The sequence below is a fragment of the Pagrus major genome, chromosome 11 (genome assembly GCF_040436345.1).
Source record: "Pagrus major chromosome 11, Pma_NU_1.0".
NCBI lineage: Eukaryota > Metazoa > Chordata > Actinopteri > Spariformes > Sparidae > Pagrus > Pagrus major.
Window position 1 is genome coordinate 29,047,007 of NC_133225.1, and position 27,579 is coordinate 29,074,585.

General features: G+C 37.8%; 1 protein-coding gene across 1 annotated transcript; it reads right to left on the bottom strand.

Annotated features, from left to right (window-relative positions):
* On the bottom strand, positions 1–26,744 carry LOC141004308 (complement factor H-like). The gene is made up of 27 exons (XM_073475738.1): positions 26,269–26,744; positions 25,993–26,175; positions 25,641–25,746; positions 25,391–25,467; positions 25,049–25,231; positions 23,208–23,390; positions 22,873–23,067; positions 22,611–22,790; positions 20,633–20,797; positions 20,360–20,527; positions 18,139–18,303; positions 17,096–17,263; positions 16,052–16,219; positions 15,008–15,175; positions 13,520–13,687; positions 12,988–13,176; positions 12,698–12,892; positions 9,691–9,811; positions 6,941–7,050; positions 6,461–6,643; positions 5,111–5,216; positions 4,625–4,701; positions 3,510–3,701; positions 3,159–3,347; positions 1,489–1,674; positions 977–1,156; positions 1–241 (listed from the first exon to the last, which is right to left on the bottom strand). Exons 1-27 carry the CDS (start codon positions 26,336–26,338, stop codon positions 51–53), a joined length of 4,266 nt encoding a protein of 1,421 aa, XP_073331839.1. The 5' UTR covers positions 26,339–26,744; the 3' UTR covers positions 1–50.
* Between the last annotated feature and the right edge of the window lie 835 nt (positions 26,745–27,579).

Genomic DNA, 27,579 nt, shown 5'->3' on the forward strand with positions numbered 1-27,579 from the left:
TTTGGTGGATCATTTACATGTTTGCCCATCCACTAGTTGACTTTGAACATTTAGTGACAGGTAGGCAGGTGCATCACACCATCAATACAGCTCTGACGCATGTTCAATCTGCCGTCATGTCTTCCCCTGACACATGTGAACGTGATGTGATCATTATGGGGTGCATACAGCTTATTATCATCCTTATATTTGAAGGCAATATTATGTCTGCTCATGGCTTCAGTATCCACAGTGCAGGGTCCTGCAAGAAGTAACAGACAAATAAGACTTTGTTAACGTCAGGGATGACTGTACAGTATACTGTATATATTTAATGATTGCTAGTCTTGGCTATAACATACATTAAATTATTTTAAATACATATATTCAGTATTTGAAAACTAAATGCATCTTCCTAAATGTAACAAGGAACATATTCTGTTACAATATTTTGCATAAATACACAACTGACCAGAAAACTATATATGTATATAAAGAAAAAACAGTTTTATCGGCCAAGGAAGTCATGTTTTGGCCCGTGTTTGTTTGTTTGTTTGTTGGTTTGTCAGCAGGATTACACAGAAACTACTAAGCAGATTTTCACAAAACTTGGATTGAAGATGGGTCTCTGCCCAGAAAAGACCACATCAACTTTCGATGAGGATCCAGATTCCCGACAGACCTTGCCTTCATTACGCTATACAGGCTGCCCACCGAAATGAAGGCAACACTATGGCACCTTTAAGTAAAAAGTATCATACTTCCCTTCTAATATGTAGTTGAGTAGAAGTATAAAGTGGAATTAAAAGAGAAGACCCACATAAGAGACAAGCACTTTAAACTTATACTGAGCTTGAGTAAAAGTTCTTTAATTAATTTAATCACTAAATTCTGTTAATACTAACAAAGCTGCAACATGCAGACACTGGTGGGACATGTTTTAAGTAAAATCCACACTGAACGCAACATGAAACATGTAAAGGGATTTTTAACTTACTGAGGCATCTCATCCTTCCAAGCCATTCACCATTTCTGCAGGTTTGGTAAGGCTCTCCCTCCATTTGGTATAAATTCTGACAGACGTATTCAACCCTTTCATTATGACTGTAACGGCCTCGAAGACTTTCCCTGGTGTCTCCATCTGTAAGGGACGGTGGATTATTACAACCCAAAGGACCTAAAAGAAAGTACAAGTTTAAACATTATTGTGGTGCAATTTTGAAGTTTTTTTTACCTGGATAGACAAAAAAAAAGAAGATCTTTCTCTCTGAAAGGCAGTTACACAGTGTTTACGCAGTCACATGTTGACATACCTGTGAAAATGCCTTAAGTTGCAGTAACTTGACAAACTAAGAAGCAACAAGAAAACTAAAATATTCTTTGGCAAGGAAGCATCAAATCAAATCAAATCCTCTCTGCTCACTGTGGGAAACTTCCGCAAGTTGGGTCATGGATCATTTCTTTTCTCCGTTGCACATTATAAGGATCAATGGGACAGAATTGATTTACCTCCACATGTTGGGAAGGGAGCACTCCACTGTCCATCTGCCAAACATTCAACCATCGCTTTCCCTTGAAGAAAGTGTCCATGATAGCGGCAAGTAAACCTTAACTGCTGTCCTCTCCTTAATTGCTTGTTCGGTACAGATGGGGTGATGTGTACACTGTTTGGTACACCTGTGACTTGGCATTTTTCTGTTTTGAAAAAGAGAATCTGTTCTGTAAAGACGTTTATACAGTATAAACAGTAGCATTTGAGACTTAAGATCAGACATTTTGTATTTCTTCAATCCAAATGTGATTTGATTCTACATGTATGCCCAAAGATATAAAACTGTACCTCAATACATAATACATAGAAAATAGCTTATTCTTCTTTTTCTTTTTTTTCTTTTTAAAAAGAAACTATAGTCAATTTTACATATTAGCAATCAATCACTTTTCTATTTCAATGTAAAAGAGGTCGGTGGTGAACGCATAAAAGAAACATCGCCCGACTCTGCGGTAGCTTATTGTTGACTTGACGGCCCACAGATTTACTGTTTGGTCCACTGTCATGGCTCTTATAGGGTCTTTTTCATCATCAGCCAGCAGCTGTTTACAATAAAAGCTCTAAAAACCGACTGGTACCTGCCCAGCACCAAATAACAGACACCATTAACAACTAGCAAGTGAACATACCGTTCAAGTGAACAAACCGAGCCAAATAATTTTGTTGTGAAGTGGGGGAGACCAAAACAGAGTTAAAAACACACCTGAATGAATGCTCATGTTGCTTGACATCTGCTGTATGCATACATAGACAAGACAGTACTCAGAAGTCCACCATATCAACTTTAAATATAAATGTCAGTGTTGTACCACAGCTTGTTTCTTGCCTTCCTCAAGAGCCTTTGAACAATCAATACAAAAACAAAATCAATAGTTTGATATTTGCTAGCTCAAAGGAAGAGTTCTCCCAAAAATAAAATTCAGTTTTTATCAACTCAGCCTCATGATCAAGTCCACAAAACATTTTTGGAGCTTCACAGCAAAAAACAGTCTCGCAGCATTCTCCAAACCACCTGAAGTAGCTTGGGACTTGCTTTAAAATGTAAAAAAACAACTGTAAAAAAAAACAAATCATGAAATGGCTCCATACAGTTGCTCAGCATAATCCAAGTCCCAAGGAGCCCTTAGATCACAAAGTCATTTGAAAAGATGTTATTGGACGTGCGGTCAAGCTCTTCTTTAAAAAGGGTATAATTTTTAAATCAATTTAGGATCTCAGGGATTCCTGAGACTTGGACGAGCTGGAACGGCTATATTAGTTTATTAATTTTCATGCAGGCGCAGAATGTATGAGCTTATTGGCTGCCAGCTGTAGTCTTTTGTAGTCTTTTGGCTAAGATAAAGGAGACATGAAGTGAAGCAACACAGTCGGCCTTTGTTGCAGCAAGTTTTGTGTGTAGGAGCCCTTTTCTCTAAAGACCATAAATATTTGGATTTTGGTCCTCATGTTATTACCATACATTTTTAATATTCTCTTTGAGTGTTAATGTAAATCTCTATACTCTGTCTTCCCTGTGCTGCAAATTAATTTTCAAGTTTGCCTAAAAATATGGGTGACTCACATATGCAAATAAAAGGTGGGTAAAATAAACAAAAATGGGATTAACCGCTAATGAAAGTGAACATACCAGCACAAGTTGGAAAAGGTGCACTCCACTCCCCAGACTGTAGGCATTCAATCGCTTCAGATCCATCCAGTGTGTGTGGACTTTTGCACTGAAACCGTATTGTATGTCCACTCCTCACTGTTTTATTTGCTGGTGACAGTCCAACTACACTAAGATGACTGTGCATCCCTGGAACTTGACAAGTGACGTCTGGAACAAATGAAACAGATATCATCAGATGAAAAAACTCTGACGTTCAGTTGACTTGGGTTTATGTCTCACAGGGGCCATCATTGTAATGTATGTATGCTATGTATATTTTTATTACATCAATATTGTGTGTAGAAATATTTTTGATCTTAAAGTGTTTACCTTCACAGGAGGGGAATGGCCTATCCCACTTTCCATCTTTACCACATATCAGCATTGAACTGCCGTTCAGATATGTCCCTGGATCGTCGCAACTGAAGGTGAGGAAGCGATCAGGAAGTATGGGTCCTTCATTATCTGGTAAACCATTTATTTGTATCCGTTCAACTGCGGGCGGAGGTTCACAGCTCAAAGCTGAGTGAACACAACAGTCAGGTTAATGAAGAAAAAAAGGCAAGAAATCGTTGTATAGATCATTATTTTATCAGCCAAAATCCCACAGTGGGGTTTCAACAGTGGGCAGATCCTCCTGATCGAGGTCTACAGTGGGAGGGGCTGATTGTCCACATACATTTTTAATAATATCCTTATTATTACTAAACAACGGATCCCTTCTGATTATGTAAAACGTAAAACCCTAATGATGGTTACTTTTTTATTATCTTTTACTTCAGCCTCTCTTTCAAACTCAGTGCTGCCTGAACAATGCTCGAGCGCTGCTTGATCAGAGATAGATGGAAAAGTATTAAAGCCAGCAGACTTAACTTCAACACACGTCATAGCAGCGTGCCTGACAAAAGCTGAAAATTAGTGTTTACACCTGGGTGTTTTCATCACAACCGAGCCAAAGCCGATAATACCCATGACTGTTGCAGAGTCATTTGACGCAGGAGTAAATGCAGGATATATGCACTGACATTCACGACAAAAGCCAGATGTTAGCGGGACACATCCTCTAACCTTAATGCCGATTGCCAATGGCTCCTAAAACGACACATCATCGTTTCTAAAAAAGCCCTGCTCCACAGATGCACCACGTACACCACTGGGGTATGAAAAGGTGGATGGACTAGACAAAATTTTCTGCACTTCTTGTGAGAGGGAAGGTCAGACAAAGTACATTGGACCACAGTTTTGTGTTTTTTGTGTTTTATTGCTCACTTATCTATGTTGCTTCGTCAAAATAAGTCAACGTTTTGGTTTCACACGGGACACGATGAGCAGTCTTACGGGTCAAAGCCCTCGAATTGTATGTTGTTGTATGTACAAAAATACTTTCCAGTGCTGCTTTGAAGTTGACAATACAGCAGCAAGTCCTGCCAATTAAAAAGACTTACCTTCACAAATTGGCACGTGATTGGACCATTTGTTCAGCATACAAGTCCTGGTGTCAACCCTGCTCACCATTTGATACCTGCAATTAACAGTACAGATAAAGCTTACCATTCTGTGATGAAAACACCATCAATCAGAGAAACTGGACAGAAAAAAACAATATGCCAGGTTGATATCACTTTTTGTGTTTTCACTCATACACCATTCAAAAACAATTGCACCATGTTAATGACAACTCACCATATTTGGTATTTAAGCTGTGTATATATACACATAACACATGGTTTAAAACACAATATAAAAAATATTGTTTTGTGTTTTTAATGTATTTGGCTTTCAGTATGTAATTTGTACACTAGGCAATGACAGTGTTTTACGACATAATACTTATCGTTCTAATCAGATAAGATATGTCTTCATAAAACTGACATACATTAATACTATGACTATTAATTTTAGTTTCTGTAAATCACTCCAGATCCACGTACCCTTCATTACAAAAATATCTGATAATTGATCCAAAAACAAATTCTCCTCCATGGATAAGTTGATAATAACCATTGGGAGTGTCATCAGGAAGTTCACATGGTCTCACTGAAAGGAAAAAAAAAAGATTATTCATCAACCAAAGAGCTTCTAAATAAGGTGACCTTTTTTTCAAATCTGATTTTGAACTTTGGGCTTTATACTTTGTTGGAGTAGAAAACTGTTGGGTGGGATTTTGTGTTATTGGTTTGTTGCTTTGAAGAGGCAGATTGATTTGTAGTTAGTAGAAACTGTTGTCAGCAACATAAGTGAACATTTGTTCAGCTGTCTCTCAATACCATAATCTGATTGATTACCTCCAGGATTTTTTTCTCACTTTCACAAACATTGTCATCATTAGTATTGAGATTTATTCACTTTAAACCTTGCTTTATAGTGAACTATTCTCTCAGAATTCTCAGAAAAATGGAGGTCTAATTATGACACAAGGGAAGCGTGTCTGCAATTGCACAACCAAAATGGGAAGAGACATTGTTTTCCTCGGTCACTATCCCCAGGTATGTTGATGAAGGTTCTCAGTCAATCCAGGACATGGTAATTATAAGTGCTGTAATTATAAGTACTGGACGTCCAGTTGCCTATGATACAGCACTGAGGCAAAGAAGGTGAAGAGGGAGAGCGATAGAAACCGAGGTTAGACAAGAACAGATGGGCATTGACTCAATGGAGACTGCTCCAGTGAAGTCTGTCCCCTTGTTCATATTTGTCTTCCTTTACCAACTTCTTTGTACTAGATCAGTAAGTAACAAAAGGTGCCTACTTATTAGTACAACCGAGTATTTTACTGTGCCTTCTGCAGTCAAATTGGGATTCTTATGGTTGTTTTTTGCTTTTGACAGTAGTCAGGCTGCTAGTGGTAGCCATGCTGCTAACGCTGTCAATGGCAGCAACAGTAATACCACGGGGAAACCCTAAGTTGAGAAGTTGTCTATTTTTACTTTAATATCTCAGGGAGTAATACATGGAGGATTAGGTGGCTATATATGAATCCAGTTTGATGCAGATCCAAATAAAAATCCAGATCTAGCTGGTTGAAATGTTTTATTTGATATTGGATTAGGCTTGATTGAATTTAATAGGACTGTTAGACCTTGGTGGAGGTATGCACTCTACTAAAACAAATTCTCATCCACTCAGTTTTTCTCCTAAGTCAAAAATGATAATAGATATTTAGAAAATATAATCAAATGCAGCTTTCACATTCACATTTGAGACCCTAACCCCATCCTGATTACTGCAATCACCCAAGTTGCAACAAAATAAAGAGTAGAAAAGAAAGACTTGTAACTCACAGTAGCATTGTCCCTTGTGGATGGCCACCCAGCCTCCACTTGTACATACGTATCTGATGGTTGGACCTGATATGTAACCCATTTCACAAGTGAAATGTATCACATGTCCTTCTTGGTACTCAGCTCTTTCGGTCTCTTCTGACAAGTAGGCGTGAGGAACATCTGGGAGCTCTGAACAAGTTACTAACAAACAGCAACATGGGGAAAAAAGAGGAAAATGGTCAAGTCTTCTCAACAGTTGTGTGCCACGGATGCCAGTTTACAAAGCTGTATCAAAAACATGTGAATCACAAGATCTTTCTGTATGTGAAAAAAATAATTTAGAGAGATTGTAATTTTTAATTCATGCTCTAATCCTACGTAATAAGCCAATACAACAATCAAAACACATTAACATGGATACATTTGAGTGTCTCCGCTCCCTTTAACTTAACAAACGTGCTCTTTCAGAAAGCGAGAATTAAAAAAAGTCTGTCTTACCATTCTGTGATACAGAAACTTGTACGTTGCCCCACAGTTGGAGAAAGATAAGGATTAAAGACGACCGCATTTCGACAAGCGGCTGTGCAGTGACAAACTGAGGCTCACTCCTTTAACGAACTCTCTTTTCTTTGCAATTCCTGTATGTTTGTCCCCGGCTGCAGTCCACAGGGAGCACTATGGGTCACAACATGAACTGCCCAGTGGGATTGCACAAGGTTGCAGGAACACAAAATGACACATGGGAACAAACAGCAGGCACTTTTAACATATTACTGGAAACTTCAGAAAAGTTCAGGTACACTGTCTTTCTGGAAGAATTGATCAATTTATAGACTCTTAATAACACATGTCCTTGTTCTCCTTTTAAGATGAGTCATATGATGCAGCAAAGGGAATCTGCCTTTCAACCAGAATATAACAAAAACACTTTCAACCTGCATCCACTGAGAAAATATTTATCTACTGACATAACTTAATTTCTGACAGATTTTAGAACACATTTATGATAAATCACACCAATGGGATGGTCAGTTGAGGTTTTATACTAAAAACATACTAAAATGTCCCAAATAATATATCTATTACACAGCAGTTTTAAATAAGACATACATTGTTTAACTTACAGGCAGCACATACAGACTAGTTTAACCATCTGCAGATACTTACAAACATATCAGACTCTCAGCTTTAAATTCTGTGTTTTTATGCAGGATATAAACAGGATGTCTGTTGTCAGTGTCTGTCCAGGATTGATTGCCACATTCAATGTGGCATGCATAGTGTTGATAATACAAGTACAAAGTCCATTGTGAAAATCATGCTGTTGAATCAGTAAATAAGACAAGAAGATAAAATGGTACTGAGAGAACAAAACTGTTTATTTGCACTATAATGATTCATGCCTATCCAATGAGCAAAACCGCTGAGGAAATATCCAAATTGGATTCCTACAAAACATGTGTTGCTGTTAGTCATGTTCTCAATTTGAAGACATTGTATGGAACTACATTCACCTCGAAGTTGCGACATGGTGAACATCCAGTCTTAAATAGCCGCTCTGGACGTGATTTGAAGTTCATTAAACCCCTGAAAATGCATCTCTGTTCTTCACAATAACATATTTGAAAGTTTTTTCCTTTGAAAATATCCGTAAGTGGCTTTAAAATGGCTTGGATGCAACTCTATGACTTTGCCTTATTAAGTATGCAAGGTTCTATTGATATGCAAATTGAGATGTTTCGTTTCCACAGCAGCTTGAATGTACCTGCATTTTTAGAAAGTAGGGAAACTCAGGATGCAAAATACAGAAAATGACATATGCACTCCGGACTTCTTCTAAATACAGCTCATTTCCCAGCAACGTTATGTTAATGTGACAAAATGGACCACCTTGGATTGGTTCCTTACCATTTAGACAGGTCAACGAGGGTAAAAATGTACTTTTCATTGAAAGGGATCTTTAATGATTCCACTTTATATTACGTCCCATTTTTACCTGTTTCAACTGTTCTCAACTTCTATTGCTGCAGTTAGGCCAGAATTTAAAAAAGAAAAAACATCTGCAGAGATTGAAGTGCGATGTGCTCTTGCTTTATTTCAATTTATTCATATTTCAACATTTTTCGATGTCTTTCAAGCTTTATATAACTGCACTTTATCCTCCCTTCAAACATAACTAGTGGGTCTCTATTGAAAGACAATCGTCACAGTATATTTTTATGCCAAGATGAAACTTTATTTTGAAAAAGCCAAAGCCTCTTTTTGAAACTTTATTTTGTATTTGCATGAATTGACTGCACAAACAAACAAAAACCCTCAAATGTATTTGAGGCTAATAAAATGTACTGCTCTTACATACATTTTTATACCTACACACTCTGGTCATTATTTCACGTGCGATTAATTTGTCTAAATTTGATTCGATTTCATAATTTATTTTAATGGCAGAAAAGTGGCTCCCTTTTCTGTAATGATGTCATTTTTCTAAACTTCCACATCCTGAATTAAGGCATCAACCAATCATATGGTGTGAAACAGACGTCACGTCACAAGTCTTGACAATGGCAGACCTGTTGATTGTTTATGCTTGTCAGATTATAAAGACAATGTGACAACGGTGACTGAGGATGAGTAAATTATGAGTGGAATTTGTGATCTTGATCTGTGACCTCTTCAAATCCACCAGACTATTTGAATAAAATTTTACCTCACTTTGCATTTTCTCTCTGTTTATTCGTCACAAAAATGGAAACACCAAATACAGCTTTTTTTCTCTTCTTTTATTCAACAGGACAGACCTTCACAATATCGGGTCACATTTTTACACAAATAATTGAATCAATCATTCGATGTTAGCCATTCCAATGATTATATGTACCAGGATCATTCTTATGAAGATGATGCATCATCAAACAGCCGATGTACAAATACCATAGAAAAGCTCTGTTTTTTGGCATCTTTATTGAGACTTCATTGGGCCTGGAACAACATCAGCATCACTTCTTCTGAGCTGGAAGGGCCAGGAGAAAATATCTGTATTCAGTGTCACATCTCAACATGCAGTGGTTCTAAATCATGCACCTGGTTCTTAATAACCTGTCTATGTTTTGCAGAAAAACAAAGCTATTATGGTTTAATCTGAGCTAGGTATGTTTTATCACTCATGGTGATGTGTGGTTCATATCCTGTACTTTAAAGTGATAGCTTGGGCCTTTTGATGTGGGGTTATATGAGGTACTTACCCCTAGTCCGGGTTCGGCAACTGCTCAGGAGCCGCGTGCAACTCGGGATCCGCGGGCCGCTCGGGATCTGCCTGCTGCTCGGGAGCCGCGTGCAGCTTTTCCATCCCTCTGCCATGGCTCCCTGAAGCTTTGAAAAAAAAAATTGAAAAAAATAATGGCTATTTAAATTTAAAAATTGTACAGTTTTTCAATGTAATAGTTACTAATTTTGAGATTGAGGTGATCTTTTAACATTAAATTAAAAGGTGTTTCACGCTGTCTCACTTTCCCTCTTTGAGAGAGTTGAATGAAGCACACAGTCAGATAAATTACGAGCATTTGCAGCGTGCAGTCATCGCAATGCAAGTCCTTTCGATCTTTGGATCCACATGCTTATGCGAGCAGATTTACTCCAGCATGAACTACATAAAAAGCAAACATCGCTCCCGCCTCACAGATGACAGCTTGCAATCCTGTGTGAAGATCAAAGTGACGTCTTACAGCCCTGATATCGATAAGCTGTGCAGTGAAGTTAGGGAGCAGAAATCACATTAACCAGGTGAAAGAAATCATTTAATGAGCTATTATTTTGCAAATATTTTTTTTTATATTGGACCCTGAACTGACGTAGTTGTTTTATTTTCAGGTTGACTGCTGTACGCGACTGTGGATATAAGAGGATGACAGCGTACTGAAATAGAATATAGTCATAACAAAATATAAACTGCATTTTTTTTTGTTTACTCTTTTTAATTAAAGTAAATATGCTGCAGCTGAATGATTTTAGAATGTTGGAGCGGGCTGATTTCTTTTTTTTTAATTCCAGAAATAATAAGGGACTTAAACAGGCCTGCATTATGTATTTTATTTGAAAGTAAACTTATACTTGCCAGTTTCAAAAGAGTTCAAAATAATTTGGTGTTTTGCTTTGTTACAAACAGAAATAAAATGTCAGTCGTTTTCTGTTTGTAGTTCCTTGATTTCATAAATGAAACAAACTATAGTTCTTATATACATAGCACAAGTGTAATGAAACTATATATGCTGCGTATCTTCAATTTAGGGTTTTGCAGCTCCAGGTGGGTTTTATTTGGTGGGAAATGGCCCCAAATGGCTCTTTTAATACTGTGGGTTGCCGACCCCTGCCCTAGTCTATATATTATCTACAGTAGATGACTGTCAGCTCTCCCATTATGCGAGGAAGCAGCATGTCGCAATGACAGGGAAGCAGAGCATTGTACCTCTAAACAGTGACAGCAGCAAGATGTAATTTAGCCACCTAAAAGAAGAAAGCCCACCTTAAATTTATATATATATATGTATATGTATGTATGTATGTGTATGTATATATATATATATATATATATATATACATATATATATATATATATATATATGTGTATATATATGTGTGTATATGTGTGTGTATATATGTGTGCATATATGTATATATATGTATATATGTGTATATATATGTATATATATGTATATATATATATATATATATATATATATATGTGTATATATGTGTATATATATATACACGTGTACACTATGTTTTGAACATTTTTGGTGCTTTACATTGCCGTCAGCCACCTCTTTTCTTTGGCACTACATGCCTTCATCCTTACAATGTCCATATTCCTATTCACCATCCAGACCAGCTCCTATGCAGCTGTGCCAGCCGTGTGCTTTATTGCACCGCAGATCAGCTGCCTGGGTCAGACTTTCAGCTGCTGTCTGACGGCAAACTAAAGCACCAAAAATGTTAAAAATATAGCAGACATTTATTGGATATATATATGTATATATATATATATATATATATATATATTTTTTTTAAGTAGGCTTTCTTTTAGGTTTGCTAAAATACGTCTTGCTGTCAGTGCCATTTAGCAGCACAATGCTGTGCTTCCCCTGCTAGTGCTACACACTGCTTCTTCACAAAAGGGGAACACGAAGAGAGTTTGGCTAAAAACTCTAAACTTGAAAAATGTGCGTTTATGGATATATTCTACAAGAATATTGGCTGATTGGTGATATCAGAATTTCTTTTCAGTTAGACTTTCAAAATAATGCTTGCTGAAACATTTCACATATTGTGACATATGATGACTTTTGGATTATTCCTACTGTTGTAAAACGGTTGAAGGTTGGTTAGGTTCAGCCACAAAAATGACTTGTTTAGGTTCAGGCACCAAAAAGTACTTGGTTAGGTTTAGGAAAAGATCATACTTTAGGTTAATGTAGCATGATTTACGTAAAACAAATCACTCTTCACTCTTGACCACACACGTTGGGAGTGAGGACAGGCTGTTCTCAATGAGTTGTGGCCGCCTGAGACGTTTTAGTGTTGGATAAAATTTTTCTGAAATTCTAACAGCTTTAGTGTTGGATAAATTTTTTCTGAAATTCTAACAGCTTTAGTGTTGGATAACATTTTTCTGAAATTCTAACAGTTCTCCGTCTTCATCTATTAATGTTCAAAACATCTTTCTACTGCCTTTGTAAATCTGATAAATCACATGTGTTTGTCTGTTTTAGTGTTGGATAACATTTTTCTGAAATTCTAACAGTTCTCCGTCTTCATCTATTAATGTTCAAAACATCTTTCTACTGCCTTTGTAAATCTGATAAATCACATGTGTTTGTCTGTTTCAATAGCTGGCCTGTCAAAAAACAAACAAACAAACAATCAAACAAAAACCAAAAACAAACAAATCAATAAATTAAAGAAAGTGTGTGAATTGGTAAGTGCACCAAACTCTATCCACATTATTCTAGTTCCCATGATACCTTGCACAAATTATGGGTGTGACTTCAGGTGCGTCCTAGAGCCTTTGAATATGCTGCACATCTGTACAAAGGGCACTGAAAGGCTAAACACAAACCTAGAAATTTTAAATTCCAATTCTTCTATACATACCTAATGACATTCAAAATCTCAAAAATGCAGCGGCGTCCATTTTGCTTTAAAACTGGAATCTTCTTAAAAGCTGTCTGTGACTTTGTGAAAGTTTTTCAATTTACTTACGTTCGCATGTGATGCTCTTATTCTCCCATTGCCCATTGTTGCATCGAAGTGTTTCTGTTTCTCCTTCAGCCGTTGTATACTCAGCACGGCACTGATAACTCACTACAGATCCAGACAAGAATATCTTCTGATATAAAGTCCCAACAACAACGGCATTCTTAAATTCAGGTGGGTGACTGCAGGAATTGGAACTAGCTGCAAGGGATATAAATATGGACAGCATTAAGTTACACCCTGTAATCTTTTTATAAATATTTACCTCTGATAAAACAGGACTGAAAATGACTCACGTGTACAGATTGTTTCGAGTGATGCTCCATTTGAAGTCCAGTCTCCTTCCTGACAATTTAAGTGTTCAACCTGAGCTTGGTATCCCGGCTTACAAATAATCGGGACGCTTTTGTTTGATTCATAAGCTGTATGTTGAGGTTTCATTTCTGCATTAGGGATTGCAGGAATTTCTCCACACTTTGTTTTCTCTAGAGTGGATACAATAACAAACAATTAGGTTTAGGCTAATTAATAAGATATCACCAATTAATTAACATCTTTTAAAATCAGCCTGCATCTCACAGGGATCTCATGAATTCAATCCAACACATAATTCATTCATGTAACCTGTTGTAAAATATGCTGTTGCTACGGCCAAATAGGATTTTGTTTTGTATGAGGAATGGGTGAGATGCATTTACTCCAATGTAGAGTGGGATTGATCTGTCTTTCAGGAAATACCAATTGTTTCATGTCCTCAGGAATTCTTCACCGATTCCAAAACCTCAGTTAAACTTCAGTTTCACCTGTAAGCCAATAAAGAATAATTACCGATGCATTGAATTGATTCAAGTCCAGACCACTTGCTGCCAAGACATGTGGCTTCACCCCACCAGCCATTGGTGAAAAGCTTGTAATCGGTATTGCAGGTGTAGGACAGCATGTAGTTGTCTTTGCTAACTATAACAAATCCATTGGGAACATCAGGTTTTGGACATTCTGTCAATGAAGAACAAATGAAGAACTTATATTCAGATAACATAAATACAAAGATAGTATCAACACATTTTTAGACATGACAATGTCAGGTCCAATGAAAAGAAATGTGGAGTTGGTTATGTTAAATTTAGATGAGGGATTTTGTTTATTTTATCTAGTTGCAAACCTTAGTTAGCAAATGTAAACTAGCAGGCTAACTTTAGGACAGTTCAGTATACTGGGGCATAATCAGCCATTTTTATGTTTTTTCCCAAAAACTGGCAACAACCAAGACTGTTTGTCGCTTAAGAAACACAGACACTACGTGATACCAACGGCGATATACTATTGGCTCAATAAACCTTTTTACAATCTGTAACCAACTGTCAGAATTATTACACAGAAAAAAACAACACAATCATTTTGGACCCAACAATAATTTTAAAATTACTGATTCACAATCATGATAATGCTTTTAAGGAAAGGAGATACTTTTATTTATGCACATTCTTCAAGGCCTTAATGTTTTATTTTTGAAAATGATTTGTCGACATAAAAATGTTATCAACACGATCTTTGAATAACTCCCCTGCCACTAAATACAGATCTAAAATTTCATTGCATCTTGGTCATAAACACACTAGTCTTGAAATCATGCATAAGCACTGACATTTTGTGAATTGGACACAGCGGGAGGATTAGAGCCACAACTAGCTGTTGGTTCAGTGTATCTATGATTTAATCAAAGTACTCACGTATGATCAGCATGGGTCATGCCTTTTAGCTTGAGTAAGGCATGTTTTTCACACTATAGGCTGAAGATTGGACACATATCTGATCTGCTGTCCTCAGACTGCTATAAGCATTTCATCAAGTGAAGGGGAAGGCTTTCATACAGCATGAATTACAGTAGTTGAGGGTTTCACCCTTTTTGTGCTTTAAGGAGGTGTACTTCTGATTTAGTAATAATGAACATATATTAACATGCTAACACGCTACACTAACATTAACCTGGTAAACACTACATCTGATTTACATCTGCAGATTGGCACTGTCAGGGTTTCTACGAGTACATTAGCATGCTGGCATTTCGCTCAAAGTAGCTCAAGTACAGCCTCATCTGGCCACAAGTGAGGCTTTAAGACTCTTTGTAGTGTTAAAACAAGACAAAAACTGTTCTCCAAGGCTGCATCATGCTACATGAGCTGCAAGCATCATTTTCAAGCGAATGCGCAAGTCTTGATGGGAGGGACCGTGCATCGAGTAGAAACCTGTTTTTTATTTAGATTAATCCAACTAAACTAACAATGGAATGTATTTGTTGTAGTTGTACGTTCTTACCTGCACAACTTTGAACCTCGGTCCAATTACCATGCTTACAGATAACAGTAAACTGTTTTTCCACATCATTCTTGCATTCAAATTGGACTTGTTCCTCGTGGCTGTAACGTTCCTTCTTATTGTGGATAATGTCAGCATCTCGGATGTCAAGTTTGTTACACAGTACCTCTGAAACAAATTCAATGAAATTGTGAAGTCAGTCAGACTACCTCCAGGTGTTACTGTCACATTCAAATATTTTAAAACAAAATATTTCATATATAGTATATATAAAGGCTGTAGGTGAGATACCGCCCCTTGTGTCAGGCTTAATACTACTACACTACAGGGGTGCTAAAGGTTGTGAAGCCATGGGAGTGACTACAGTGTCAAACTGAGACGCATAAGGCCACCAGGCTGCAGTACTGACACGTTGGGAGTGAGGACAGGCTGTTCTCAATGAGTTGTGGCCGCCTGAGACGTTTTAGTGTTGGATAAAATTTTTCTGAAATTCTAACAGTTCTCCGTCTTCATCTATTAATGTTCAAAACATCTTTCTACTGCCTTTGTAAATCTGATAAATCACATGTGTTTGTCTGTTTCAATAGCTGGCCTGTCAAAAAACAAACAAACAAACAATCAATCAAAAACCAAAAACAAACAAATCAATAAATTAAAGAAAGTGTGTGAATCGGCAAGTGCACCAAACTCTATCTACATTATTCTAGTTCCCATGATACCTTGCACAAATTATGGGTGTGACTTCAGGTGCGTCCTAGAGCCTTTGAATATGCTGCACATCTGTACAAAGGGCACTGAAAGGCTAAACACAAACCTAGAAATCTTAAATTCCAATTCTTCTATACATACCTAATGACATTCAAAATCTCAAAAATGCAGCGGGGTACATTTTGCTTTAAAACTGGAATCTTCTTAAAAGCTGTCTGTGACTTTGTGAAAGTCTTGATGGGAGGGACCGTGCATCGAGTAGAAACCTGTTTTTTATTTAGATTAATCCAACTAAACTAACAATGGAATGTATTTGTTGTAGTTGTACGTTCTTACCTGCACAACTTTGAACCTCGGTCCAATTACCATGCTTACAGATAACAGTAAACTGTTTTTCCACATCATTCTTGCATTCAAATTGGACTTGTTCCTCGTGGCTGTAACGTTCCTTCTTATTGTGGATAATGTCAGCATCTCGGATGTCAAGTTTGTTACACAGTACCTCTGAAACAAATTCAATGAAATTGTGAAGTCAGTCAGACTACCTCCAGGTGTTACTGTCACATTCAAATATTTTAAAACAAAATATTTCATATATAGTATATATAAAGGCTGTAGGTGAGATACCGCCCCTTGTGTCAGGCTTAATACTACTACACTACAGGGGTGCTAAAGGTTGTGAAGCCATGGGAGTGACTACAGTGTCAAACTGAGACGCATAAGGCCACCAGGCTGCAGTACTGACACGTTGGGAGTGAGGACAGGCTGTTCTCAATGAGTTGTGGCCGCCTGAGACGTTTTAGTGTTGGATAAAATTTTTCTGAAATTCTAACAGTTCTCCGTCTTCATCTATTAATGTTCAAAACATCTTTCTACTGCCTTTGTAAATCTGATAAATCACATGTGTTTGTCTGTTTCAATAGCTGGCCTGTCAAAAAACAAACAAACAAACAATCAATCAAAAACCAAAAACAAACAAATCAATAAATTAAAGAAAGTGTGTGAATCGGCAAGTGCACCAAACTCTATCTACATTATTCTAGTTCCCATGATACCTTGCACAAATTATGGGTGTGACTTCAGGTGCGTCCTAGAGCCTTTGAATATGCTGCACATCTGTACAAAGGGCACTGAAAGGCTAAACACAAACCTAGAAATCTTAAATTCCAATTCTTCTATACATACCTAATGACATTCAAAATCTCAAAAATGCAGCGGGGTACATTTTGCTTTAAAACTGGAATCTTCTTAAAAGCTGTCTGTGACTTTGTGAAAGTCTTGATGGGAGGGACCGTGCATCGAGTAGAAACCTGATTTTTATTTAGATTAATCCAACTAAACTAACGATGGAATGTATTTGTTGTAGTTGTACGTTCTTACCTGCACAACTTTGAACATCGATCCAATTGCCTCGCTTACAGGTAACAGTAAAACGTTTTCTCACGTTATTCTTGCATTCAAATTGGACTTGTTCCTCGTGGCTGTAACTTTCCTTATTATTGTGGATAATGTCAGCATCTTGGATGTCTGGTTTGTTACACAGTACCTCTGAAACAAATTCAATGAAATTGTGAAGTCAGTCACACACTAATGAGCACACTAATATGGAACATTTAACAAAACACCCAAAAGTAAACATGTATAATGTTTAAAAATGTCAAAAAACAACTGTATTTGCCAGACATGTTGTAAAAATGGAAATGAGGCATGGATGTGTTGTCTATCAAATCATTGAACAATCATCATAAAGGAGTACCAACTAGTTTTGCATTCAGAACAGATTGTTATCAGTTTTAAATTTGTGTCTCTCTGAAATTCTGTAATAGTGGAATAATAAAATAAGACACACCCACCAGAAAACTGGTTAGAAGAAGAACAGGTAACAGATGCTTACAAACCTTCACACCTTTGTCATGTGTCATTGCTGTTGTTTAGTCAGCCTGTTTGCCCTTAAATCACTGATTCTGTGTTGCCTTTACACATAGTGATTAATTTTTCCCCAGCTAGATTGATCTCTACCACCTTAAAACCCTGTTGTCATAAAAAGAGCTACAACAGCGATTAGAGCTGTTCGGTGCTTGGTGATCACTTTTACTTCAGCTCAGGAATCCAAGACCATGCACATAACTCCCCTGGCATGATGCTGGCATGTCCCATGGCTTTCACATTACAGGCTGAAGATTGGACATGTGATCTACTGGACTCAATGGCACATGAATTGTAGTAGTTTGTCGTTTCACTCTTCTTGTGGTTACTTTTATTTATCACAGAGGAGCTTCACAGTTTTCTAACTGACTTATCCAGAAGGCAGTACATTTGGGATTGACTGGATGGTTATTTCCTAAAATCTATTTTAAAAGAACAAATCCATAGAAAGAGAAAGAAACACGTCAACAATGAAAGTGTGTTTTGCACTTCCTCACCTGTACATTGTGAATCCCCGGTCCAACCATTTTCCCCACAGATTCGAGTTGGATGTCCTTCATAACCTTCCTTGCACTCATAATTGGCCTGTTCATTGTTTCTGTATCTCCACTTGGGGTTGACAATATTTGCATTCGGGATATTCTCTCTTTTGCAAATGATTTCTAAAAACAAATGCAGTTATTTATTTACTAGATATGTTCAGGATATCCAGTTTGTTGCATGTTATCTCTGGAAAAAAAGGCATTTATATACTACCATACACATTTGTTTCACATTCGTTGGCCGTGTGGAGAGTATGAACTTGTAAGCAACAGGCTGGTAGTAGTGGTAGAATTACAGGTTAGAAATGCAGACCTGAAAGGCTAGAGTAGTGACACAGCTGTGTACAAAACAGTAATGATCAGCTGACTACTTTGTGGTAATTTGGTGGTAAAGGTTAACAGAGTTATATTTCACTTCACTTGTTCTGTCTCTAGCCCTAAGATTTATTCTGCTGGATCGTGAGGCTTTTGTTCAGTGGGTCAGAGACATTCAGCACAGCAAAGTGTACCCTGATAGTTCTGGGGTCATTGATTACTGCTGGAGTAAAGACTTTCAGTTGGTGAAAACTAATGGCTGAGAAATTGAAAGTGGACCCTGGGTTCTAGTTCTAGTCTAGTTCAGGGGAGTGGAGTAGCAGGCGTCCCACTGAACAAATGGTCTCCAAGTGTCGCTGTACAGCAGTAGTAATGACAGTTCCTCTGGGCACAGCTGGCTGGATTGAACTCTCTGAAGGTACATGTCCACAGGATCTGTCATTTTAATGCCTCCCATTCATTATCTATGTAGGAAGCTGTGCCATGCATCCTGATAGCGGCGTGTTGTGTTTTCAGAGAAGGGGTGTTGAGTTGCCCGCCCCATCAGGGGCGTCCAGCCTGAAATCACGCCCCTGTGGACATGTTCTCCACAGTCTGTCTGACAGGATGATCAGTGGTGACCTGGTATCGTCACGCGTTCTGAGTGATCACAAGTGGGCAGCTCAAAGTACAGGTGTGACCACCCCAAGACGCATTGAGGGCGCATTTTAAGATCAGATCAGTCAGACCACATTCGGAGGTGGTCTTGGACGAATTGAGGACCGCCTCCTCAACCGCTGTCCACCGCATGACAACAAGAAGAAGCCACAACAAGATTCATAATGGATTAAATGCTGTCTGTTTTCCATCTGGTTCACTGGAATGTAAATCACGTGTTTGTTCTCTCTTAACCTGCCAATGTTTGTGAACGTACTGTCTGTTTCAACTAACCACTGAACTGGTAATAGCAATATGACCAGACTCCCTTACAAATCGTGTGATTTTAAGAGTTGTTGCATGAGTAGAATCTTAAACTTTGTGAAATGGCTACAGTAAATTTTAAATCATTGGTGACTTCTTGTGTATTCGGCATTCAGTGTAAAACATTAAGATGTTTCTTCCATTGTAAAAAGTGTCAGTTTGTCACAGCTTTGCTGTACCAGCTTGTCTGTTTCTATTTCTTTACCAGATTTATTAAAGAATATAAGATACCGACGGTAAGCATGTCAAATTTTGCCAATACATTACACCGTAACTAATAAAGGCTTCTTTGTCACCCATGGAGAAAGTCTCCCTTCAAAAAAACCTCAATTTTGAGACTTGTCGCGTTACGAGATGCTTTATAAACTTTGCAAAATGCTGTCTACAAGAAATTCTGAACTAATTGGGCCTACTTGTTAATTCGGCAAACGTTATATATGAAGATATTTCTTGGATATGTAGGTGTATATTTGCATATGGAGCGGGGAAGTAAGAGCTGAGTTGTGAATTGACGGACTTTTAAATGTCCACTTGTGATTGGATCACTCAGAACGGATACTAAAACCAAATGTGAACAGACTGTTAGAATGACACACTATACTCTTAAAGAAAAGCTCTGACCTGCAGTGAGATGCATCACACTGTAGGAAGTATTATATATACAACAGTTGTAGTACATAATGATGATCAACAGATACAAAACAAAGTAAAACCTCTTTCCTGCCACAAATACCAGTGTACTACACTATAACCTAAAGTTTGTCATGAACCTTTTGTTATTATGCCACATTTTAGAGAGTACTGTAGCCCCCCAGTACCTGTACTTTCTGCATGAATGTTAAACATAAACAGAAAGAACAAAACATGCCAATGATAAGTACATTCATTTGTACTTTCTTACCTCTACATTGTTCCTGTCCAATCCAATCTCTTTGCCCGCAGGTTAGAGTAAAACGTCCCGTATAACCACTCTTGCAGACATACTCAACTTGCTCATTGTAACTGTATTCAGGCTGAATGTTTCCATGAATTTCTGCAGTCTCAAAATCTTGTCTTCTGCATGTTATCTCTGGGAAAAAAAGTTAAAATTTATTTTAAAAGCATGCATGTTAAAACAGAAATAAAAACAGAAACAACAAAGTTGCCAACAATGAAGTGTTCTGTACTTCCTCACCTGTACATTGTGAATCCCCGGTCCAACCATTTGCCCCACAGATTCGAGTTGGACGTCCTTCATAACCTTCCTTGCACTCATAATTGGCCCGTTCATTGTTTCTGTATCTCCACTTGGGGTTGACAATATTTGCATTTGGGATGTCCTCTGTTTCACAAATGATTTCTAAAAACAAATGCAGTTATTTATTTACTATTATTTGCAGAGACAATGGTCTAGCTATCTCTATCTCTCTATCTCGATCTCTCTAGATCTCTCGATCTCTTTCTCTCTCGATCTCTCTCTAGAAACAACTGATGGCGATGTAGAGAGTATTGGCTTGTCATCAATATATATATCAAGAGAGTGTGTGACTTCAGTGGTAGTAGTAGCATTACTTAAAGGTAGAACTGGAGACTAAACCACCCTTGTTAGAAGAAGCACAGAAAGGCTTCAGAAGTAGACTTCCTGGTGGAACTAGTAGAGATTCTGGTCATTTTTCACAGAGGAGCAACAGAAAGCATCCTGACTGAAACCATCACAAACTAACATGGTTTGTGCGTGGCCCAGGACAGAAAGCCTCCACAGTGGGGGATTAAAACTGCTCAGAGCATCAGTGACATCAGTGAAGTGAGATGACTGTACAGAGCCCAAAGGATACTAACAGGCTGGACACACTGGATGCCTGTGTACTGCGTGGTGGCGGCATAAGAGTGCACAGGAAAAAAAACAATTGTCCCTCACCTGTTGTGTGTATTGTCTTCATGTCTGTGACATATTCTACACATACAAACATTAAAACTGTAGTAAAATGCTGGTATGATGTCCATATGACTGTCTACAGGTTGTTTTCATGTCTGTTTTTTGCTGAGAACCACGTGTGTGTTGCGGTAGAAATAGGCGAATCTCTAGATGACGCGACCCAGCAGCCACGCTTAACGCTCGTGTGAGAAGCATATCTCATGCATCCTGTGTGAACGGTCTGACCTGTTGACATGGACGCCGAAATGAAAAGTGAGAGCTAACACCACGCAGCAGCGATGCAGACACATCCTGTGTGTCCAGCCTGTAAAAGACAACACCCACCCCAGCCACAGTCTGTTTACCCTGCTGCCATCTGGCAAAAGATACAGGAGTATCTGCTGCTGTACCACCAGACTACACAATTCATCACCACTCCATTTTTTTAAAGTAGATTCTGCAGGTCTCAAAGGAGAAAAACATAGTTTAAAAAATAAATAATTTACCTTGTACGTTGTAACTGGAGACTAAAAAGTTTAGAATAGCAACACAACCGCAGACGGTTATTCTCATTATCTATTCATTTGCAGATTAGTTTCATGATTAATTAATTAATTGATTAATATTTTGGACTGTAAAATGTAAAAAGATTATGAAAAATGCTCATTGCAGTTTCCCAGAGTCTTCAGCTTCTTTTGTCCAACCAACAGTCCAAAACCCAAAGATTCTACATTTACTGTCAGAAATGAGGACAAAATCAGCAACTCCTCACATTTAAGAAACTGGAACAAGCAAATGTTTGACATTTTTGCTTGAAAAATGACTGAAACAATGAATCCATTATTGAAATAGCTGACACTTAATGTTCTTTCTCATCGTTGCAATATTTACACTGCTGGCTCCCAGTAACTGCTAACTGTGTGAATGACTGCTCTTCAGTCGTAGTTCAACAAGTCAGAGACATTCAGGACATCAAACTCTCCCCTGACAGTGTCTGGGCCTTCAATTACTCCTGGGACAAGGACCAGGTCCGTGGTAAAGTTGAATAAACAGCTGTACGATGCTTGATTTAAAAAAAAAAACCCATAATGCTTTGTTTTTCAGTGGCTGTATATAATGGAAATTAAGTTCCTGGATCTTTTTGGTAAAAAACATTTTGATCCTAACAGGACAAAAATCTCCTCACCCAATGTCACAAAATTAAATAATAAAATATAAAAACAGTAGTGTCATAATCACATGGTTAACTTCACAATACCTTGACAAAGAGGTTTTGGTCTCCACTCATCTCTGGTGCATGTGGCCAGGTTGGTGCCATCTGTGCTCTTGTAGCCTGACCTACACCTATATCTTGCAGTATCACCAAGTGTTATTCGTTGACCCCAGTAGACATCCCAAGAATACACATTTTGCTCGCGTTGATTTCTGCATGTAACCTCTGGAATGAAACTTTGCATTTTAAGTCAATTGACATAAGATTAATAATCATCAGCAGCACTAAAGCTCATGTAGTTTTTTACCTTTGCATACAGGTCTGACAGTCCAGTCTCCAGTGGCAGTGCATGTAGTTACTGCTGAGGTGTCCCGAGGGTTAGAAATCCAGTACTTCTCTCCACAAGTGACTGTAACTTGTTCATCAGGTGTAAACACATTTCTGTAAGCAGGTTCATAGCTGGTTCCTTCAAGTGGTGGCAGTGTCAGTCTACATTTTGCGACTGTATTTGGTGGGAAATTAAACACAATCTGTCAGTTTGTTGCACCAAGACACAAAGTAGTACTATGTCAGCCATCCAGCACTTATTTTCAGGAGCAGTGTGATATAACCAATGAATTGGGTTACTCAGTTCGTGCTTACGTTCACACACAGGTGTGGGGCTCCACTCTGCTCTTATTCCGATTTTTATGCATTTTGAAGGTCTGTCTTCAGTGCGTTTATATTTGGGTTTGCACTCAAAATGCAGGACTTCATGTTCGTTGTACTCACGGATATTTCCATGCACAATACCATTTTCAATTTCGGGTGCATTGCATTTTATCTCTGTTGAAGAAAACAAGCGAGCATGAACAGAATTACAACATGTGTCCACTGGAAGACAAATATTATGGAGTAGTATAGGATTAAATACAGAAGTAAAAGTCATGAATGACATGACATTTCCCATTTACCAACATGTCACTTTTATAAAATGAATTCCTGAAAACAAACGACTGTTCTGATTCACTTTATTAATTAATTAATATATTGATTTATTCTGAGTAATTGAACTTAACCTGCTGAAAATCTGACTGTATTTAAGACGCTGAACATTGTGTTGGCAACGTCCCCGGCTTGAGCTGGGGGCGTTTGATGCATGTCATCTCTATCATTTCATGTCACATCTCTGCTGTTGAAGTTAAGCCAAGAATGCCTAAAAAAGCGATTATCCCTCCTGGACCACTATTAACATTTTAAAGTGTAAAACAGAGTGTTGAGTTTGCATCACAGCAAATCGTAGCAAAATCAAAGTTATACTTTTATACCAGAAAACTCAGAAAACAGGTGGAATTGTTTGTTAGAACCAGCTTTTCCTTTTAATGCCACTTTTTCTGCATATTTTTTTTGTGATTTATGTTTATCTTAAAAAAAAATCTGTTATGTACAAATGGAAATTTATATCATTGCTTCCACCACTATGTTTTTGCCCGTGTCCATTTGTTTGTTGGTTGGTTGGTTTGTTAGCAGGATTACACAGAAAATACTCAATGGATTTCCACAAAACTTGGATGGAGGATGGATCTTGGCCCAGAATAGACCCCATTAACTTTTGGTACAGATCCAGATAAAGGGACGGATCCAGGAATTTTTACCTCACTTTCCTTAACATTGTGAGGTAGGGCATTTTTCCATATTTTTGTTAACTTCTCAGGGAATAATGCATGGATCATGATGACTAAATCAGGCATATATCGGTGGCTGGTGTCTATGATCTTAAATAAGTAAATAATGATAAATAAATAAATAGCTTTTTTACGTAATTTCAATAAAAGTGTTGATTCTGACCTGACCTTCAGACAGTGGTAAGCTAGCCATTTTCTCTTGTTTTCACTCATTGTGTTAAGCTAAGCTAACCATCAGCTGGCTTTCATGCCATATTTAATGGGCAGATACGAGAGTGGTAACAGTCTTCTTATCAGAGGCGGCTGGTCAATAGAGGGTGCTAGGGCAGCAGAGAGTGAGTGGCTCGTGGTAGCTTGGACCTGAGCAGCTTGACATCAATTTTGAAATGTCAAACTATTGCTTTAAGAATTTCAGTGACGTCCATGATGCTCATTCAAGGGGCCTAATCAGTTCTATTATCACATAAGTTCAGGTTGAGATACACCTACAGATACAACTGTATTTGATTTCAGATTGACACAGTGGGTGTTTTGAGTTTTGGGTCACACATTCATCAGTTGTTGAAGTGAAGAATTTGACGTGTTCTGGTAGAAATCAACTGTTTTTTGTCTACTACAGTATGAGTTAACAGTTCAACAGGCTGTGGTGTGAAAGCAGTTTTTAACACAGGAATCCTGGGGTTGACTTGACTGAATTCTGTTGACTGTTATGGTGGCTACTAGGTGGTCAGTAGTTGGTTTTATTAGTTGCTGGGTGATTAAACTGTAGTGGATTCCTGTGCTTCATTGTTTTCCTTCTGTTTATAAAGCTTGCTTTACCTTTGCACTGTGGAGCTTCGCCACTCCACAATCCAGTTTCATCACAATAGATCTCCGTTGGCCCGAGCAGGATTTCAGTGTTAGATTTGCAGCTAAAGCGAACTACATTGCCATAGGTTGCTTCTTCTGGGTCCCCATTCACCTGGACATTATCGTTGACATGAATCACTGGGCACTGTTGAGCTGGAAGGAAAAACATGATAAATAAATAAATTAGATAACCAAAAGACTAACATGTATTGACCTATAAGCAGAGAAGTAACAAAGACATTAACACACAGTGACATTTCCCTCTGTGTGTCATGATGATGGATGAACAAGATCCTTTATTTCAGCTCTTACCTTCACAGACAGGAACAACACCATCCCAGCCTGCAGCCATGCAACGCCGGTAGGTTATGCGACTCACCATTTGGTAACTGAAGCGAGTATAATATAGAAAATGAACAATTTAAATGTCTCATTAAAGGGCATAATTTAAATTACACACTTGTTATGCAGGGCACACAATGGGGATACAGTATTATACTCACAAAGCACAACCAAACATCGGAGACACAGTATAAATGTATGATTATAAATATTTTCATACCCTTTGTGGCAGGTGTATACAACTTTTGACCCGAAGACAAAATCGTCTCCCTCTTCAAGTTGAAAATCTGCAAACTGGGCATCGCCAGGGTGACCACATGATCTTGCTTTATAATGTTGAATGAAAGAGAACATGACTAAATATACTGCTGAGGCCCAAATTGCAGCAATGTAGCAAATGGTTCATGTAGCAGCAAATGTATTCAATAAGAAAACTGTATGATATGATATAAAGTCCACAATAATAATACAATAAATTATTATTACATGTTGCATATTAAGTGTTGTACTTTCCACCACTCAATATGACAAAATAAAAAAAGAATTCCAAACTGCAAAAGATTTTTACTTACGCTGACATTTAGTGCCTCTAGATATCCAGTCTCCCTCGACACAGATGATTTTGAAAAAGCCTGCGTAACCAACTTTGCAGCCCACTCTTATTTGTTTTCCACCAGGATAACTTTCCTCCAGATTAGTTGTGTCAAAATTTGCATCATACAGTTTGCTCCCTAAAAACTGTTGACGTGTGCAGTCTGTGGGATGGAAAGAAAAATAAAAAAACCCCCAATAAATTAAATAATAAGATAAAAAACGAGGTACAAATTATTTAAACTTCTTGGCCTTACCTTGACTTTTCACAGTGGTCAGTGCACACATCCACAAAAGTAGGACACAGCTTTGTGTTATTACGTGCATTTTATCTCCATCGACCTGAGCCGCCAAGCAGAACAAAAAACTGGAGACTGAAACACTGTTATACACAGAGAGAGCTGTGGATTTCACAGGCAAAAAGAGATTGCTCAATGATTTACGCAAGTCTGTTCCGGCCTCCAACTACAATCTCAGGCTGACAGGGAACAGAAAAAAGGGAAGGTGAACACACACAACACTATGTATGACACACTGGATCCTTTAAAGAAAACCTTGAAAACACCTTATATCGGTTTATGTCAAAAACAAAGCAAAATAATAGAACTGATGACAGTGGTAGTCATACCCTTTAAAAAAATTAAAGGGTATTTTTTGGCGTAACGCAGTAAATGTTTCAATGGTTTCATGCCCCTGTGCTGTCAGGCTTTACTTTGTTTATCATTCAGTGATGAAAAAAGACTATTCCTGTAAGGGTCTATTTGTTTTTACCTTCTCTGTAATCATTTGCAGAAATCAATTGAGCAAACAGAATAGGTTGCATCTCAGCAAGTCGACTTGGCCTCTTCTATTCTTGAGTAAGTATGAAATAAAAAAAATAAGCACAGCAGATTGTCAGTTGAAAAGCATAAGTATGATCATTATTTTAAAAAATATGAACGTAACGTAGTTTTTTAAAATCACACTAAAGAAGTATGTCACCGTGAAAGCTACACTACACTACACGACACAGTTTATACAAGTGTTTGTTTGATGATGGCCTTGTAAACAAATAATGTGGATTCTGACCTCAGTTTGGTAACTGTTAAAACAAGACGCAGCTGTTACGCAATGCAGGATTCTCTTCATTTTCAGAAGTTAAGTGTGTGTCACTGAAAGATTGCACAAACTCATTCCTCAGGACATTTGTTACAAAGTTGAGTTAAGGAACTGTTAATCTGTAAGTCAGATACCAAACAAACTCTGAGGCACATATGTGCTTTTCAGCTATTATTTTAACAATTTGTTTCTCTCCTGTGTTTTAAATATTTCCCACAAGAAATCAAGGTTACATTTCATATCTGTCTCAAAAGTTATAAAACTATCATTTGCCTTGCCTGATAAAGTTGCTATACTGTTGAACTATTTCTGTTGACCGTTTGAGGATTGTAAGGGCTGTTTCTTCAGCAAACTACCTTCCTCCTCCACGGTGGACAAAGCAGAAAGAGAGATATGGAGTAATGTTCAACTGAACTGGTTTTCGAGGATTTGTTTTGGGTCTGTAATTTAGACAGAAGTTGAAGATACTG